General features: G+C 42.6%; 1 protein-coding gene across 3 annotated transcripts in view; it reads right to left on the bottom strand.

Annotated features, from left to right (window-relative positions):
* Positions 1–18,814, bottom strand: part of DPYD (dihydropyrimidine dehydrogenase) — a 526,421-nt gene that overhangs the window by 345,215 nt on the left and 162,392 nt on the right. For 2 of the 3 annotated variants that reach the window (XM_081008554.1, XM_081008553.1), the window contains exons 5-8: positions 16,279–16,440; positions 7,409–7,605; positions 4,278–4,359; positions 1,056–1,143 (exon numbers count right to left, since the gene is read on the bottom strand). In XM_081008554.1, the coding sequence (XP_080864680.1) occupies positions 1,056–1,143; positions 4,278–4,359; positions 7,409–7,605; positions 16,279–16,440 (529 nt within the window). The remainder of the gene's footprint in view (positions 1–1,055; positions 1,144–4,277; positions 4,360–7,408; positions 7,606–16,278; positions 16,441–18,814) is intronic. The other variant, XM_081008555.1, reaches the window with a different exon arrangement.

Raw genomic sequence — 18,814 nt, 5'->3', positions numbered from 1 at the left:
GGTTGTGGGAACTGAAAGGAATTGGCAAAAACTGCCTTCCCTGTTCTTCCACAAGTAGAGATATCCACTAGATCAGGCACAGGCAAACTCGGCCCTCCAGATGTTTTGGAACTACAACTCCCATCATCCCTAGCTAACAGGACTAGTGGTCAGGGATGATGGGAGTTGTAGTCCCAAAACATCTGGAGGGCTGTTTGCTTATGCCTGCACTAGATCAAAGGCTTTAACACGGGTGCAAGTGTAATAATTGGATTATACCCTTAAAAAAATGCTGCCAAAGCACCTTTAGTCTAACTAGTTTACCAAATGCTTAATCTCTGCTTTTTCTGTCTGCAGACAGAGCTAAAGTCTTGAACCAGAAGCTTGAAAAGCACATGGGCAGGCAGAACAGACCACACAAAAATAATAGTGTACAGCCCTTAAAATTACAATTATTGTGGTTTTTAAATTATGTATACTACTATCGACTCACTTACCATAGTAAACATTAAGGGAAGGGCTACCAAAAAAAAGCAGTATGTTCCGTGTGTGTGTGTGTGTGTGTGTGTGTGTGTGTGTTTAAAGATAATGTTGATCCTGCAATCTGCTGACATTAATTCAGCATAAATAAGTCCCCTAAGGATTTTGTTACTTAATGATCATATTGAGATCTTGACTAAATTAGTGACATCTATTAAATAAAGTGCTCCTTAGGAATGTGATAATTGTACTAGAACATATTGATTCAGGTTTTATTAACTCTGTCCCTAATATAACACAGCAGCCATTGCCAAAGCCAACACTGTTTCATACTTCCACAGCCCCAGAGAAATATTTCATGTAGGTAATAGGCATAATTATATATTGGGGAAAGTGGTCGGTACCAGAGAAGGTTGCATTAAAACTAGTTAGAGGATGGCGAAAGCTCCTCACATGCTAACGGTACTACTTCGTGAGATTAGTGTTTAAAGGTCTCTTGCTGAGACATAGGAACACGGCCCGTTTATTACAGCATTAATCATACATACAATACTTCCAGTAAAACCAAGTACAGAGGAAGAATGATGAATCCCTACCAATTCCAATAAAGATTGCTTTGTAATCATCTTCCTTCAAGGCACTGAGCGTCAATCCTTCTGCTGAAAGCCCTCTGCCGCAAATTATCTGAAAGATAATATTAGGAAGCTCATCATCACTTTATCAGTCACTTTTAAGCTCAAGACATTCAGAAGCTTTGTCCCGGTCATTCAATCAATCATTTTAAGAAAATAGAAAATTCCACTAAAGGCCAAAGGACTTTTTAAAAAAAATGTTCTTGACCCTAGACTTATATCTGAGCCAAGACTGCGAACATATAGCAGGAACTGATTAAATACTTCCGCTGGTTCTTTATGCCCACTTCTAAATGCAATTCAAAGTGATGGTGTTTACCTGTGCGGTGTGTGAAGAAACCTGCTCACTTTCTATGGTGGGCAGTGTTGCAGCTAAGCAACACTGACGATTGGCAGGGCCAGATCACCCAGCTGCTGGCAACTGTCCAATGCCAGCAGGTTTCGGGCAGGCGTTCCCTGCAGGGTGGCCCCAACTGGTCAATAGGCATAATAACAACTGCTGGGTTTCCACAGCCACTCTGGGCAGCTCCCAATAGAATATTAAAAACAAAATAAAAGATCAAACATCAAAAACTTCCCTAAACAGAGCTGCCTTCAGATGTCTTCTCAAAGTCCGATAGTTGTTTATTTCCTTGACATCTGAATGGGAGGGCGTTCCACAGGGCGGGTGCCACTACCAAGAAGGCCCTCTGCCTGGTTCCCTGTAGCTTCACTTCTTGCAGTGATGGAACCGCCAGAAGGCCCTTGGCACTGGACCTCAGTGTCCGGGCTGAACGATGGGGATGGAGACGCTCCTTCAGGTATACTGGGCCAAGGCTGTTGAGGGCTTTAAAGGTTAGCACCAACACTTTGAATTGTGCTCGGAAACGTATTGAGAGTCACTTGGGCCCACTCCCAGGAGGGAATAAATTGTGGCCTGCCCCAGCTCTCCTCCTCAGCCTTCACCGGACACCTTTGCTCCTGTATAAACTGGCCTAGGTACTGAGGTAACTTTGAAGGCCCTCCTTCAGGTGCCGCTGGCATCTGAGGTTAGGCAAGCCGCATCAAGAGTGCTGTGCCCCATTTATGACATCCTCACAAAAGCTGCCCTGGTACCAACCTTAGTATTGTGCTTTTTTAATGTAGTATTTTACCATGCTATCGCTTAGTCTCAAAAATAAAAGGACCACCAGTAATCAGAGCATGAGGTCTTGCTGAACTTTGAGTCGCTCCGTGCCCTTATACTGCTTCCTCCACTGCTCATGCATTTCTAAACTACATGCAACTTGTTCCACTTGTTAATGTCCATTACTGTCATGGTTCTCTTAAGCAATGTTTGAAGTTGCTTACTGGAACATGGTGAGAAAGGGCATAAAGAAAAGTCAGCACCGAGGTGGACTTTAGGATTTAGAAGGAAGCATCTGTAATAAGAATGGAATGCACGGATAAAATACGGAATTTGCTATCACGAGATGGCCACCAATTTTGACGGCTTTAAAAGTGGATTAGACAAAATGGTGGAGGAGATGGCTAAGAGCCATGAGGACTATATGGCACTTCTAGGGACAGAGGCAGCAGGAGAGGATAGTGCCCCTATGTCCTGCTTGTGGACTATCTATGAGTATCTACTTGGGCACTGGAGAAAACAAGAGGCTGGACTAAATGACAGGCCTTTAGCCTGATCACACAGAGCTCTCGTTATATTCTTAGGAAAAGGTGTGGGCTGTTTTGATTAGCAAATATTTGTATTTGAGGGAGAATGTGTAATGATTTTACTGACACACCTACTGCATACAGAAATTCTAAGAAGACCCTGGACCTCCAACCAGAAGGATATCTCCTCCTGCCAGTGACTCTGTGTCTTACAACCTGGTTTGCTTTTGTGAAAAAATATTTTAAGAAACAGGTTAAAAATAAAGAAAAGCTTTATTCCCATCCAAGCTGGGGACAGCACCACAAGCACATACATACACTGCATGTGTTGAGCCGTCTGCAACATTGAAGTGAATGGAAGATCTTTGCTAATATGGAAGCTGAAGGTATATATCCAAGACCCTTAATTCTTGGTTGAGTACATGTTAAAAATCATCTTTTCCCCCTCTGTTCATTTAAAAGACGTTGTATAACTCATAATTATGAAATGATAACCAAAGCACAGTTGCAATCCTCCTCAAACAGATACTTTATATTCACTGGGAACAAAACATAAATCATTCTAATTTATCATACAATGATGTGGACTACACACACACACACTTGGGGTGGTGGGATTTAGTATTCTTTAAGCCTAGTCCTGTAACTTTCAAAAACCCAAATTATTCTTAGAAAAAGAATTACATGCATAAATAACTTCCAGTGCTCAAGACAATATTGCATTCTTCATCTGAGAGCACCGCAATTACTCTGATTTTGCCGAGGAAAGAGTTCTGTGTGGTGGATATGCAAAGAACTGAAAGAGATCTCTCCATCATACTCATTAAGGGCCACGATAATATCAGGGAAAATGAAAGGCTTTGGAAGTATTGCATCTTAACAGTGTGCCAGCATATACTTAATAGTTTTATTATCCTGATATTAGCTCCATGCAAATGATCACATACGTACATGGACAACATTAAGTATGATAATCAATTTAAAAATATATACCACAAAACACGAATAGGCAAGTCTTTTCAAGGAAGTTTAACAATCATGCAGGGTTTCCCCCCCCCCCACAAAAAAATGTATTATTAATGCTCCACTTAGTTACTGTAAGAGACAGGTCTTGCCCCCGAAATGATATCTGTACACACTGTAAGAAAATGGAAAGTGTCACGGATTAATGTTTTTTAACTAATATTTAACTTGCATAAAAGAAGGAAGAGGGGGCTGGAAACAGCAACACCACGACGTGATTAAAGAAATCAAATCCTTCCAATAGCTACACTGAACCCCTAAAGCAATTTAGGTATTTGTTTCTTACAGACAATTAATCACATGCAGGCAAGCCAGATGAGAACTATTGATTGCCCTTTTCCAAACTAGTGGCATTCAGACAGCAGACAGACAAATGCCCTGAGCAAGAGAAAGCATCTTCCTCCCTCTGCCTGGTGTAGCTTTTAATTGTTCTTCACTAATGTGCATGACATTTTGCTGTTAATCTTTGGCAGAGCTCGGCTCCCTTTTTTTCCTGTGAGCTATACCAAAGCAGTTTATATTTTTCATTACCTTCACTCCGAGGTCTTTCATAAGCTCAGTTTCGAAATGTACTACATCATATGGCAGCCGGAACTGGGGGATTTCAGATGTACTAGAGAGAACAAATAGAATAGAGCTGATGAAACATTTCCCAGCTGTTTTACAAAAGAGAAGGCATCCTGGAATATTAAACATTTAAACACACAAGCACAGAGAGACAGACAGGGCATACTTAAAGCGGCTAAACACAAAGTAGGAAGTGCATCTTAAAACTTGCAAAAGCATGGCTAATCTAATGAACAGACAGCAGATACCCATGCTGGCACATGTGGTATAAACTCAAGAAAAATATTTGAACCCATGTAAAAAAAATAAGGCATGCTGAAAAATTATATGGCATGCGATATAAAAAAGCCACTTAGAATAAGAAGTAAATATTGTATAGGCAAATGAAGTTTATATTTATCTTTTACCTAAAAGCAAAATATGCCCATTTAAACCAAAAATATTATACAAAGACTTGCTAAAATGGAATATGTAAGGAGAGAAGGGTAACCACAAATCTCCAGTCAGGCACAGAGATCGGGTTCAGATTGGGTCTGATGCAGGTCACTAACAGTTGTATATTTTTGAATATAAATACCTCAGCAATATTCAAAGAGTAAGGGCAGAAGTTTACCGTAAGGCTCCTGGATAGATTGGAGATGTTATCTAGTCTCCCCCCCCCCCCCAATTCATTTGTTAAGAAGTAACTGGCACATCAGTTTCACCCAACCTGGGATCAAGATTGAAAACAGTTCCTTGTCCTCCCCTTTACCTTCTTTCCTGTTTCCATAATACACGCAGGTTCCACTTTCCAAATGCTCATTAGGCATAATTTCACTTATCCAAACATAGAGGATTATGCAGAAACCTCACTAAACACACAGCTGATACACATATCTAAACATTTCCTTGTTTGTGCTTTGCTGGTCAATGGCAGCCAATTTCCAGAAGAAACCACAGAGAAAATGTGGGTGGGCGAGAGAAAGATCAGCCAAATCAAAAGATCAGGAGAGATCGAACATATAAGTTTTTCTTTTGTCTCTCATTTGCTTGTTGGCTGCAGTCATTTTAGGAAAACCATGGTGGGAGTGGGGAGAGTGATCATGGATTAGAAATGTTCCCATAGGAAATAATGGGAAACATTGGCTCATTATGGGAACAATCACCTAACAAACGATTTCCTGGGATCGCATTGTGTTCAGAAAGTGTGACCTGCAGGTATCTGTGTTAATAGAATATTTCCTTTCCTTCACCAGCAGTTATTCACAAGCCCCCAAAACAAAAACAGAGATGAACATACCCAGGTAAAAAAGGTAAAGGTAAAGGATCCCTGGACGGTTAAGTCCAGTCAAAGGCGACTATGGGGTTGTGGTGCTCATCTCAGTTCCAGGCTGAGGGAGCCGGCGTTTGTCCTCAGACAGCTTTCCGGGTCATGTGGCCAGCATGACTAACCTACTTCTGGTGCAACAGAACACCATGACGGAAACCGGAGCACATGGAAATGCCGTTTACCTTCCCACCGCAGCAGTACCTATTTATCTACATGCTCTGGCGGGCTTTCAAAATGCTAGGTTGGCAGGAGCTGGGACAGAGCAACGGGAGCTCACCCCGTCGTGGGGATTCGAACTGCTGACCTTCTGATCAGCAAGTCCAGGAGGCTCAGTGTTTTAGACCACAGCGCTACCCGTGTCCAGGTATCCCTCTTCTAGACCAAGCCAATACATGTCAGCTTGTATATCTCAGTTCAGCTCCTGTGCCCCTCCATAGTTCTCTCCTGGTTTCTTCTTTCTGCAGCAACCAATAGTGCTATTTAGAACTTTCTAGTAGTATTTCAAATTTGCTTTAGTCCTTTTCCCTCTCTTGTAGTCTCTTTTAACTCCAGCCCTTCAACTTGCTGACTCCACAAATGCTCGTTTCTAGCTTGATTTATATACTGAATTTTCACTTCCCTTCCAAAACCTTTCGCCAATCAACAAGGTGACTATTCTCCTTTTAAAGCTTCTGATTCTCCTTAACTGCTAGGTTCTTAGTATGAACCTTGGATCTGCCTGTGAACGACAAGCCCATTGTACAAAGCACTCTCTTACACTTTTAACCTCCCTGCAAACTTTTGACCCTCCTGTGCAAGGGAGCCTTTAAAGCAAGCAAGCAACCGTTTAACAATCCAAGTCTTTCAAACAAAAACCAAACACAAAATGGCTGAAAGTTTTATCCCCTCACAGGCAGCATTACGATAAAATGTACTGTAGATTGCTTAAGCCTACTACCTTGAATATGTGGCATCAAACTATTGAGGAAATTGCTAAGAAGTGTAAGAGGGTCTCTGCTGTGCAACTACCCAACATTCTATGGCCCTTCCTAATAATTTATTGGCCACTTTTATGCTTTTAAGCTTTATGTTCATGCTGTTCCTTGAGGCTTTTAACTTCGTAAATAGCCTAGAAATCTATAGCTATACAGTTGTACCTTGGAAGTCAAACCGAATCTGTTCCGGAAGTCCGTTTGACTTCCAAAATGTTCAGAAACCAAAGCGTGGCTTCCAATTGGCTTCAGGAAGCTCCTGCAGCCAATCAGAAGCTGCAGAAGCCTCATCAGATGTTCGCGTTCCAAAGAACTTTCAGAAACCAGAACACTCCCAGATTTGTGGTGTTCAGGAGCCAAAACGTCTGAGTACCAACATGTTCGGGATCGAAGGTACAACTGTATGATAGAAATCTATAGCTATATGATTGTGTAAGAACACACATGAAATTAATTTATTAAAATGAATGGTCTGATTCTGTCTTCAGTGTTGCTACTCAGCAAAGGCTAAAAAAGTTAGAAGTGAAAGACTGAACATCAAATTCCCTCCCCAAATGCTATCTGTATATAGCTTCAGTTCTTCAACGTACTGAATAAAAGTATATTGTTTACAATCAAAAGATGAAGTGGGGCTTTTTAGGGGGTGAGAGCATTTGATACTTAGAATGTATATTTTGAAGAAAACCATGTCCCCCACCCCTAAACTTCAAATTGTTGTAGTTGTATGAGGAAAACACGGTGTTCAGAATGCTTTATTCCCAAATTTAATTATACTTTATATAATTATTTTAATTCCAAATTTAATTTAAATCTACCTTAAGCCACCAACATAGCCTTCCTTTTCAAATATGGTGATGTTCGAGTAGCCCAATCGAGCCAGAAAGGTGGCACAGCTAATGCTTGCAGGCCCTGCTCCAAGAAGAGCTATCTTGGCATGGTAGGCTTCCGGCATTTCTTCTGGTGGTGGCAAGGATGGACTTCTACTCTGAGGAATATTCATTGCTCTGAATACCTGAAAAGGAAATGCATTAAAGTAGTTAATGAGTACAGAAGACAACACCCCTCTCCTCAAGCCCCAACAGTTAACTTGTTTGAAAAATGTCCATTCATAGAGTTTGTCATCACATGTGAAAATGGCAATTCTCATAATATTCTTTATTGGTTTTCATTAGCACACTCCATATATACATATTATATTACATTTCACATTTACACCTGCTCCCCAGAGCTGACTTCCCTCCTTCTCTCTTCTGGCCTTTTATATCGCATCTAACTTTTTCGCATTGTCTTCATCCATTTTGCATATTATTGTTCTTCTTTCGTATTTGTCAATAGAGTGTCTATAGTCAAATAAATCCTCCTGTACATACAATTCTTATTGTCTGTCTATATTCATTTACAACTACCATTGGTTACATTAATCACATTGTACATTTTACTTTTTGTTACTTTATCCAGAAATTTTCTTTGTATTTCACATTATGAGGTTTATTTCAGTTCTACTGGTTTCACTATTTCACCTTATCCTTCCTATGTATGACATAAATTTTCCCCATTCTTTTTGAAATGTTTCATCGCCCTGTTGTCGAATTTTCCCCATTAATCTAGCTATTTCTGCATATTCCATTACCTTCTGTCACCATTCTTCTACTGTTGGTACTTGCTGTTGTTTCCAAACCAGGTTTGGAAAATGGCAATTCTCAGTGTTAAGTATCAAGGAAGCTCATCGCACAGTGAACACTAAAGTTGCAAACTATCCTTACGGAATGTATTCCAATGACTGCCAATCACAGACAACTGCTGCCAGGGACTGGAAGGACACTGATGAGTGTGCACTGGGAGAAAGGGGGCTGGAGTCTGACTCGAGAGAGGGGGTCACTGATTTGTGGGGGACTGTTCCAGCCAGGAGTCAGAGGCTGGGGAAGCTTCAGAGCTGGAGGGTGGAGCACAAGATGGGTAAGAAGAAGAGGCAGGTCAGGCAAGTGAAGGGCTCGATACTATGCCACCCTCTCCTGAACCACTGTCCCCCGGAACCAGGAGGGGATTGAAATGGGAGGAGCAGAGGAAGTTGCCATGCAGGCGCAGTCTTTGGTTCCAGGTGCTCAACCTGTCAGGGGAAGATACATAAACTGGTGGAAGGGGAATGATCACCTGTTGCTGCAACTGCTCCATAGAGCACAGACCTGGGAATTGCTGCCTAGACACTAGATTGGTGTGCGCAGGTATCCAGAGCTGCAGAAGCGATTGTGTTATCTTTGACAATAAAGAATTAACTATCCGTGTGTGCATTCCTTTGGCTGGGAAGCATCCTTGACAACTGCAGAGAGTTTGAGATTTACTTGCCAGTTGCCTCACTTTTATCTGTTGGATCGCATGATGGAAGATTTGGGGGGAGCGGGGCGGTCAAAAGCAATGATAGCTGGGGCAAGCTGTGATACTTACTTACAACCTAAAACAGGTTTCATGGAAGTGAATTCTACTTATTTAGAATGCACTTCTAATCAAGTGTGCTTACAATTCCAGTCCAGGTGAATAAATAATACAGAGCTTATAACAGAACTGCATAGATGTCACAGTTATTAGATTCCACACACGCCCAGCCCCAGAAGCCCAGGACCAGAAGCATTTATTTGACAGAAGTAGACCAAACCAAGAGTCTAGTCAATTGTAATTTTAAATGAAGAAAAGTTGAGCATGACTGCAATGTAGTGGTTGAGAAATCATGCAGCCATGCAAGAAATTCTAAAAATTCAAGGTTGAGTGCTTTGCTTTTAATTTTGCCTTCTCGTGCATATGGCTCTCAGTAACAGTACAATATAGGGTTTAAAAATAAAAGACCTATGCTGACCATCTATGATGCTCAGTCAGTGTTCCACACTGTGAAGAAGTGTGGGGTGCTCTTTCATAATTATTTATAAATGATTTTAATAGTACAGACCCTATAAACAGATCCAGTGGTACCTTGGGTTACATACGCTTCAGGTTGCAGACTCTGCTAACTCAGAATTTATGCATTATATCTTGCACTGTCCGTTATATAATGATGCAAGGAAAAGATTTTTGGTACCTATAATGACAGGGTCCCCTGGCCAGAACCCCCTTGACATGATTTTATATCTCCTTGCAGACACAGATAAGTATGTGACATGGCGGGTAGCACTTTTTGCAACTGCTGCTAGGAAAATTAGAGCAAATTATATAGCCAAGGTAGCCATTAACTGTAAAGGTGATGAATTTATTTGATCCTATCTATCTACCTCAGGCTATGCTCTATTTTTGTCACCACACTCTGAGTATAAATTGAACACTGTATTAATTGATATTGTTTTTAACATTAGTAACCATGTGATGATTTTAGCTTATGAATTTTATTGTTTAATGTTTTTATTTGTACATTGGGGTACTTTTATAGCTTTGTTTAGAGTACGTAATGTTTTAATAATATAAATGTTTTAAGTCTTTTTTATCAATTCAGTATATTTTCTTTTAATTGTCAAATAATTCTGTGTACATTGCGGCAGCCTTTGGCTATGTGCAATAAAACTGACTGAGACTGAACTCAGAAATAGTGCTTCAGGTTAAGAACTTTGCTTCAGGATGAGAACAGAAATCGTGCTCCGGTGGCACGGTGGCAGCAGGAGGCCCCATTCGCTAATGTGGTGCTTCAGGTTAAGAACAGTTTCAGGTTAAGAACAGACCTCCAGAACGAATTAAGTACTTAACCTGAGGTACCACTGTATACATTTTCACTACCTTCTAAATCTGTATTCTCCAAAGCGGTGCCCCCCCCCCCCCGATGTTTCAGAGTATAGTTCTCATCAGTCCCAGCTATCATGGTTAATAGTCAGAGATGATGGGAGTTGAGGTCTTCAACATCTGAAGGTCACCAGATTAGGAAGGCCTATTGGGAAAGTGCAGCATTATAGAAAGGAACACGATTCCTACCATTTACACAGCAATGCACTCCAGGTGGAATTGTGCTTGGGCCTGGTCTGAAAGAGCCATCTAGGGCAGCAGATAGACAACAGAATGCTAAAACATCTGCACAGGCTATCCATATACTACCAGGTGAGGTTCAAGGATCTTGCATGCCCTTTTAAGACTCATGGGACAATTTAAACAATGCCAGGCAAATTCCAGAAATACAAGATGCTAATCGGCAAAAACAATTTGCGTTTGTGGCACCTTGATGCTGACCATTTGCACTTATCTACCTGCAAAGCCAGTGTGATGTCTTGTTTTGTGCTGCGTTACTGGCACAGCCAGTCAATAAGTCTCCCACCCTATGCACTTAATCTGCTGGCACAGTATGTTTTCAATTGGGCTGTAAATCTTGCAATGCACAAAAAGGCAAGGACCACAAACCATTTAAAGTGCCACATGGAAGACAAAGGGATTAACCCAGCTTAATTGCTTTATAACAGCACAGTTTAAGCACTTAGGCAGGTATCCTACCCGAATGCTTAGGGAAGGCTGCACAAATATTTGAGGCAGAAGCACAATAGGCACTTTGAACTACTGAGGGCAGGAGACAATTCCCTAATTGCTTACGTATGCCCTCCCTGTCACTGCTCCCATACCTTTGCTAAGAAGCAAACATGGAGGTGAACCTAAAAAATGAAGAGCACACTGCAAAATAGCTTCTTGGAAGTAAATATTACAACCCAGTGGTTGCCAAACTTAGCACATCCATAGAAGCCTTTCTTCAAGTCCACCAAGGAACCCTTGCCTGTAAAGACCTGTTGGGACTCAATGTCACCCTGCACGGACCAGGACACATTCAACACTTCTCCACACATACCCACTGCAGTGAATTATGGATAAAAGGTAAAGGTAAAGTGACCCCTGACCATTAGGGTCCAGTCACAGACGACTCTGGGGTTGCGGGGCTCATCTCGCCTTATTGGCCAAGGGAGCTGGCGTACAGCTTCCGGGTCATGTGGCCAGCATGACTAAGCCGCTTCTGGTGAACCAGAGCAGTGCATGGAAATGCCGTTTACCTTCCCACCGGAGTGGTACCTATTTATCTATTTGCACTTTGGTGTGCTTTTGAACTGCTAGGTTGGCAGGAGCAGGGACTGAGCAAAGGGAGCTCACCCCGTCACGGGGATTTGAACTGCCGACCTTCTGATCAGCAAGCCCAAGAAGCTCAGTGCCTCTCGTGTTGGTGCCCAAATCGTCAATCAGGGAGGCCTCTTCACATCACGATCTCAGTGAGAAACCTCATACAGTGGTACCTCGGGTTACATACGCTTCAGGTTACAGACTCCGCTAACCCAGAAATAGTACCTCAGGTAAAGAACTTTGCTTCAGGATGAGAACAGAAATCACACAGCGGCGACGCGGCAGCAGCAGTGGGAGGCCCCATTAGCTAAAGTGGTGCTTCAGGTTAAGAACAGTTTCAGGTTAAGAACGGACCTCCAGAACGAATTAAGTACTTAACCCGAGGTACCACTGTATATCTTTCCATGGAGCCCTAGGGATGCAGATTGAAAGCCATCGCTGCTGCTCAAAATGTTTCACATTATTCTCTCTCAAGGAGATCTGGGGTGGAGTTCATTTCATTTATGTTTTATTTTCATCTCACCTTCTTCTCTAAGCTCATGATTCTCCCCTTCTTCATTTAATCCCCACACCAACCGTGTGAGATAGGTTAGGCTGAGAGGCAGTGACTGGCCCAAGGCCACCCTGTGAGCTTCATGGCTGAGTAGGAATTTGAACCCTGGTCTCCCAGGTCTCAGCCCAGCAATCTAACCACTACATCACACTGGCTTTCATGACAGACCTTTCCCCCTAATGGAATTAAAGGTCTTCCTGCTTTGTTCAGATGTCCATCAGAGTCATCGTCTCTGGGAAAATGTGCTTGACTAGATAGCCCAGAAATGTTCCTACATGAACTATTCTCTCTGCAAGCTGCTTTTCTTTAGAGGCTTGTGGAATAAGTTTCAGTTGCCCCTGAAAAAGGAGAGTAATTGTATTCAAAATATTTGGGGGCTCTGATACTTAAGCTTCTTTCTGAAAAGTTAGCTCACAACACTTTGAGGTCCACCTCTTGATTTCCGCCTGTCCTTTTGCTGCTGCTCAGTCTCTTCTTCTGACATGCATTTGTCAGTGCAGTTTATGGCTACAGTAGAAGCTGAACATGTTAATTTTGATAGATTTCGTCTGCTGAAGATAACAAGAAATTATTCAATCTTGCATGCTTGGAATGCAAGTGGAATATTACCCCCAAAATGCATTATGAATATGACAGATCATTGTTCCTTATCATTTCTATAATATATGAAATAGTCATTAAAAACCACTGCCAAACTTGAGGGGGGGGGACCTAAAGTTTGCAACATTTATGAGCATCATCTGGGTATAAAATGAGTGTATATATTCTAAGTATATATTTGTGTGCGTACATATTTCAATAAATTTTAAATTATGCAGAACTACCACATTGCTCAACTGTATTAGAACCCTTGATACCAATAGATCACTTTAAATAAACTTAAAATGCTGTGATGAAAACCATTCAGAGCTATTCATCCTATGCCAGTTTTAATATCAATCATTGTGCCAGCGCACAGCATTTTTAATAGATTTCTAAAGATTTTTGAAGAAGAATGGTGGATATTTAGCAAAATCTATCAAGGCATAATTCTTCCCTATTAATCAAAGCATTAAGGCTAAAAGGAGGCACAAATCAAGGTTTAACAGATATTGCTCACATTTGGTTTTAAAAACAGTAATAATTCAGTATTATATCACTCACACATTTGACAAGAGTTTAATCTATTTCTTTTACACGAGCCGCAAATGTGCGTATTTTTAAAGAAGAAAAAGCAAACTGGAATGGTTCTCTTTCTGTGGCAAGCCAAAAACATTCACTATTAGTAAAGGATCAGACATTCACTGTGCTCAACAAAACTTGCAAGCACATTCTTTCAATAGTCCTCCTGGCCTCTCCTTGGGAAGTCCAAAGCCAGTTGCCTGTCACAAAGAGGTGGTCAAAAAAGATGACTGCTCCAACAGGAAACTAAATATCTCATTTGCCAGCTTTCCTTGTAGGAAGAGTTGCAGGTGAGCTACAGGTAGAGTGTAGGAATGGGCTATTTATTCAAAGGAACGCCTGCCCATAGAACACCATGCAGGAAGAGGAAAAATGCATTATCTAAAGCTGAAGAACTGAGGTGAATGAACTCATAATGGGTTCGGCCCAGTTTATTCTACCATCTGGGGCAAAAGGAACCGTGATTCAAATCTTTTTCCATTAAGTATTTTTAAGAAGAGCATGTTACATTCATTTTTAGAGTGTACTTCAGGTATGAATAGCTACAGAGCAAAGTTCAAATGATTAGCTACCAAAATCTTAGTCAATTTTTTAATATATCTCTCTATTTTAAGGCGCACCATTTTTGTAACTGGAGCAGTGGCGGACTTTGAGGGCTCAAATTTCAGCAGCTTCCTCTGCAACACGGAAATTTGGCGCCCCCTGCTTCTCACCTTCTATTCTACATCATAGTTGCAGTGCCCCCCCATGGCACCCCTGAGACTCTACGCCCAGTGTGACTGAACCAGTCATACTCCCCTAAATCCACCTCTGACTGGAGGGGTAGGTGGGCAGAGCTACTACACTTGTGCCCACTCTCTCACACTTCACGTGGGATCAGAACAGGGCTACACTGCAATTCAAACTTTAGACCATGGCTGAATATAAAGGATGATTTGCCAAGTGGCAATAGAGCTGCCCAGTAAGTCAAGGTGAACAGACCAATCTTTAGTGATTATTTATTTATTGTTTCACACTGACACCCTGCCCTTGTTCGCCAAGTGGGGAGGGCAGGGTGTCTTACAACAATGAAATCACATAAAGCTGTTCAAAACAAGTTTCTAATATGCTGGCAACCTCATACCTGGCGTTGCTCAAAAATCCCAAGAAACCAAAAAGACCAGTGCAGTTTTGAAAGATTCCATCCACCATATTGATTCAAAATGGCACGCAACTGTATGCAAGCACAGGCAGAAAACATGCTCCCAATATCTCAGGAATCATCATGCGAAATTGGGTTACGGTATCTTCAGAGGTGTCCCAATTCATAGCAAGCAAGCAAGCAACTTTCCAAATTAGCCTGAAAAGATAGAGTCAATATGGCAGGGAAGGGGGAATCTCCAAAACTAGTGTGAGGCTGAGCAAGTGTTCCAATGGTCCAGTGGATAAAGCTTGTGTAGTTTGTATAGCTGCTTTCCTCCTGGCCTTCAAGTTGCCCATGAAAAGACCATCTGGCTAATAACTGGGCCTCTAGTAGGTGCAATAATGTGATGGGAGCTAAGTTCAGCTTGCTTAGTATGGCTCCAACTCTACTTTTTAAATGTGAGTCACTGGGGCAGGAAGCATGTATAGGGCTAAAAGACTGGATGAAAACAGTAAATAATAAATTCCTATTTGGCACCGTGTCTGTGCAGTGATTGTCCTATATCATACAGCTGTGCTTCATGGGTGGCAACCCGCATCCCAAGGGCCACACACTGCCTTTGGTCCCCACGCAGGTTGAGGGAGCATGGAGCACAGAATGAGACCAAGAAGGGCAAAACATGGGCTGGGTGGAGTGTAGCTGACATGGATGGAGAGATGGAAGGAAGATTGGGAGGGAACTCTCTGTAAGCAATCAGTTCTCTGGTAAGAGAAGGGCCACAGCTTAGTGGTAGAGCATGAGAGGAGCCCAATGACAGTCAGATCTGGAGCCAATGAAAGGCGACCTTTGAGGGTGACTTGGAAACTACAACTAATCCAGAATGCGGCATCTAGACTGGTGACTGGGAGCAGCCGCTGGGACCACATAACTCCGGTCCTGAAAGACATACATTGGCTCCCAGGACGTTTCTGAGCACAAGTCAAAGTGTTGGTGCTGACCTTTAAAGCCCTAAATGGCTTCGGCCCCGTAAACCTCCACCCACATTGTTCAGCCAGGACACTGAAATGCAGGTCTGAGCACCTTCTGGCAGTTCCCTCATTGTGAGAAGTGAAGCTACAAGGCAGAGGGCCTTTTCGGCCCTCCCATCAGATGTCAAACAGACCAACAGTTATGTGATTCTGAAAAGACATATGAAGGCAGCCTTGCTCAGGGACATTTTTTAGTGCTTGATGTTGCATTGTGTTGGGAGCTGCCCAGCGTGGCTGGGGTGACCCAGTCAGATGGGAATAATAATAATAATAATAATAATAATAATAATAATAATAATAAGCAGCAGTTAATTATTGTTCTTGCCCCCATAAGGCACCCCCTGAACTTGTTGTAAATAAGAGGACGGTCAGATGGGGACTGGCTGAGGGCAGAGAGGGGCTGGTGGAGCAATGCCTCATTTGCTGTAACGGACCGGGCTCCACTGCTAGGCAAAGGGGAGAGGGAAGGAAGGAGGTGGCAGAAAGAGAGACAATTTTGCTCCTGACCTACCAATGGCACAAGGCAGAGAGAGCCTGTTCTTTCACACACAAAACAAATGTTCCCCAACCCTGCTTTATAACCAAAAGTATTTATGGATTACATCTAACTCTTTGTACATTCTTTTATTCAACACAAAGAAGTGGGCGGAGAACTACTACATTTGACTTAGTCTGGTTGCCAACAAGATGTGGAATCAAATCTCATTATTAAACAATCAAACAAAAAAAACCTGAAGTCTACACATCTTCACTTACCTCTGTAGCAAATTGCTGCAGTCCGCCAATATTAATTGGTCCCTCCTCGGTGGCATATAAATTGCATCCACCCACGCAGAGGTCTGAAGTTGGACACACCATCCCGCACGTCAGCCCAAGCGGGTTGTCAGAAAAGATCATTCTGGCAGCTCCATAGTAGTTCTGCACAAGTAGGAAAACAGCAGCAGCATCATGTTAGAAGGAATGTGGAAGCTTAGAGACAAAGCTTTCAGCATTTCATCTGAACAATGTGCGTAGCATTACCCACACAAAATGTAGCCACATGTTACTCAGACATACAAGTTTTAAATCCATTTTCAGTCATGTCAACCTTATTTTGAAGACTGAAATGTTGTGATTAGTTTAGGCAGATTTTAAGTCCTCCCCGTAGCAAAATGGTCTCGCTATAGGAATAATGTTGTAGCTGCAAAACCTTCCTGTAATGGCATCCTCTGTTCCTAAATCAATTACATACAAGGGGAGAGGGACCACCACAAGATAATGTAATTTCCTTCCCAATTTCCTTCTCATTCCACAGAATCCACATCAAGACAATTCCTATCTTTCATTATTACTTGAAAGATACTTATAAAATCCACCACTGATCCTCAGCAAAATAAGCTGGTTAATACATGCAAGGTTGATGCAGCAAAAAAGTTTCGATGATTTTATAATTCTATGATTTATCTGTACCCGTTGTTTCCTCAATATGTGTCCAAGGGCAGGCAAGGAACAGCTTGCAGTGCCCTCAATAAGGTCAATACTCCGGGAAAAGCCCCTGACAACACATTCCTGCTGTTTGAAATGGCAACCCAAGGCATCTACTCAGAATTAATGGTGTCATGTTGTGCAGTGGTTACAGTACTGAAGTAGAGTCACATTCACACCGTACATTACAAGCACTTAAGTACATTACAGTATGATCACATCTTACACACATTTAACTTGTGTGATCTCAACTATACACAGTTGTAGGTCAGCTAGTTGAAATCCTGTATGTTTGATGCAGAGCCGATACATGGAGAGGGTCTCCCCACAGCAAGGCTGGATTGCTCGCATGACATCTCGTGGGAACTCAAACACCACGCGAGATCTTGCAAGAGCATCCTGGGGCTTCTGGAGTCAGTGAGATTAGAGAGCCTTGCTTGGAAACCAAGGCTCTCTAATCATGCCAGGTCTGGGAAACTCCTGCAACATCTTGCAGGAACTCGAACGACCCCATGAGATCTGATGGGAGCATCCTGGGTGTTTTGGAAGCAGCACACCAGTTCCTGAAGCCTCAAGATGATTGCAGGGAGTTTGGTTCCCAGGATTTAAGTGTTTTTGCATATACACAGAACCGTTGGAACCAACCGCCATGTAAGACACAATCCTACTGTACATCCCCCAAAGAGTCCTAGGAGCATAGTTTGTTAAGGGTGCTGGGAATTTTAGTTCTCTGATGGGTACACTATGGTTCTTAGCATTCCAGGGATGCAGTGGGGGCAGAAGCAATGTGCTTTACATGAACGGTGTAGATGGGAAAGGGACGCGGATGGTGCTGTGGTCTAAACCACTGAGCCTCTTGGGCTTGCCGATCAGAAGGTCGGCTTTTCAAATCCCCGTGACAGAGTGAGCTTCAGTCCCAACTCCTGCCAACCTAGCAGTTCGAAAGCACACCAATGCAAGTAGATAAATAGGTACCACTGTGTCGAGAAGGTAAGCAGCATTTCCGTGCGCTCTGGTTTCCGTCACACTGTTCCGTTGCGCCAGAAGCTGTTTAGTCATGCTGGCCACATGACTCAGAAAGCTGTCTGTGGACAAACGCTGGCTCTCTTGGCCTGAAGGGATGAGTGCTGCAACCCCAGTTGCCTTTGACTGGACTTAACCGTCCAGGAGTGCTTTACCTTTTTACCTTGTAGATGGGACCTAGACCTGGGAAACACTAGGTTCAAATCCTAACTCAGTCAAGAGGTTCCTCATGGGCCAGTCATACTCAGCCCTACCTATGTCACAGGATTAGTGTGAGTGTAAAATGAGGACAAAACATGTACCCAACCTTGAGCTCACTTATGGAAAGCTGGGGCCTTAACGTGTTAGTAACAATGAGAAGCCCTTCTGTTTTAAAAGTGGGTTGCAGCACCTTCTCAAGAACATAAGAAGAGCCCATCTTAACCACCTGAGGATCTTCAGGTTTACTGCACTGCATCTAACAATGGACAGCCATGGAAGCCCACAAGCAAAGCAAGATGGTAACTGCCCTTCTGCTAGCAACTGGCACTCAGAGCACATTACCCCTGAACCATAATTTCCTATGGGTTGCCAGACACCAAAAAGGTGTGTAGGAGACAAAGGCAGAGCTCTCCTGCTCTTCCTTCCACCAGCTTGTTCCAGCTTGCCACCAGGGGGAAACCAGTCAGAGAGGAGGGCATCAGTGGGCTGGTGACATGAGGAATCAATAGAGGAAATATTTTAGCTCCAACTAGCTACCTCATTATGAGGAACCATTATATGGCTCCATACAAATTAAAAGGCGGCAGGGCAGAGGGAGCTAGGA

The sequence above is a fragment of the Podarcis pityusensis genome (genome assembly GCF_964106645.2).
Source record: "Podarcis pityusensis genome assembly, chromosome: 6".
Classification (NCBI taxonomy): Eukaryota; Metazoa; Chordata; class Lepidosauria; order Squamata; family Lacertidae; genus Podarcis; species Podarcis pityusensis.
This window is presented reverse-complemented; position numbering and strand designations above follow the sequence as displayed.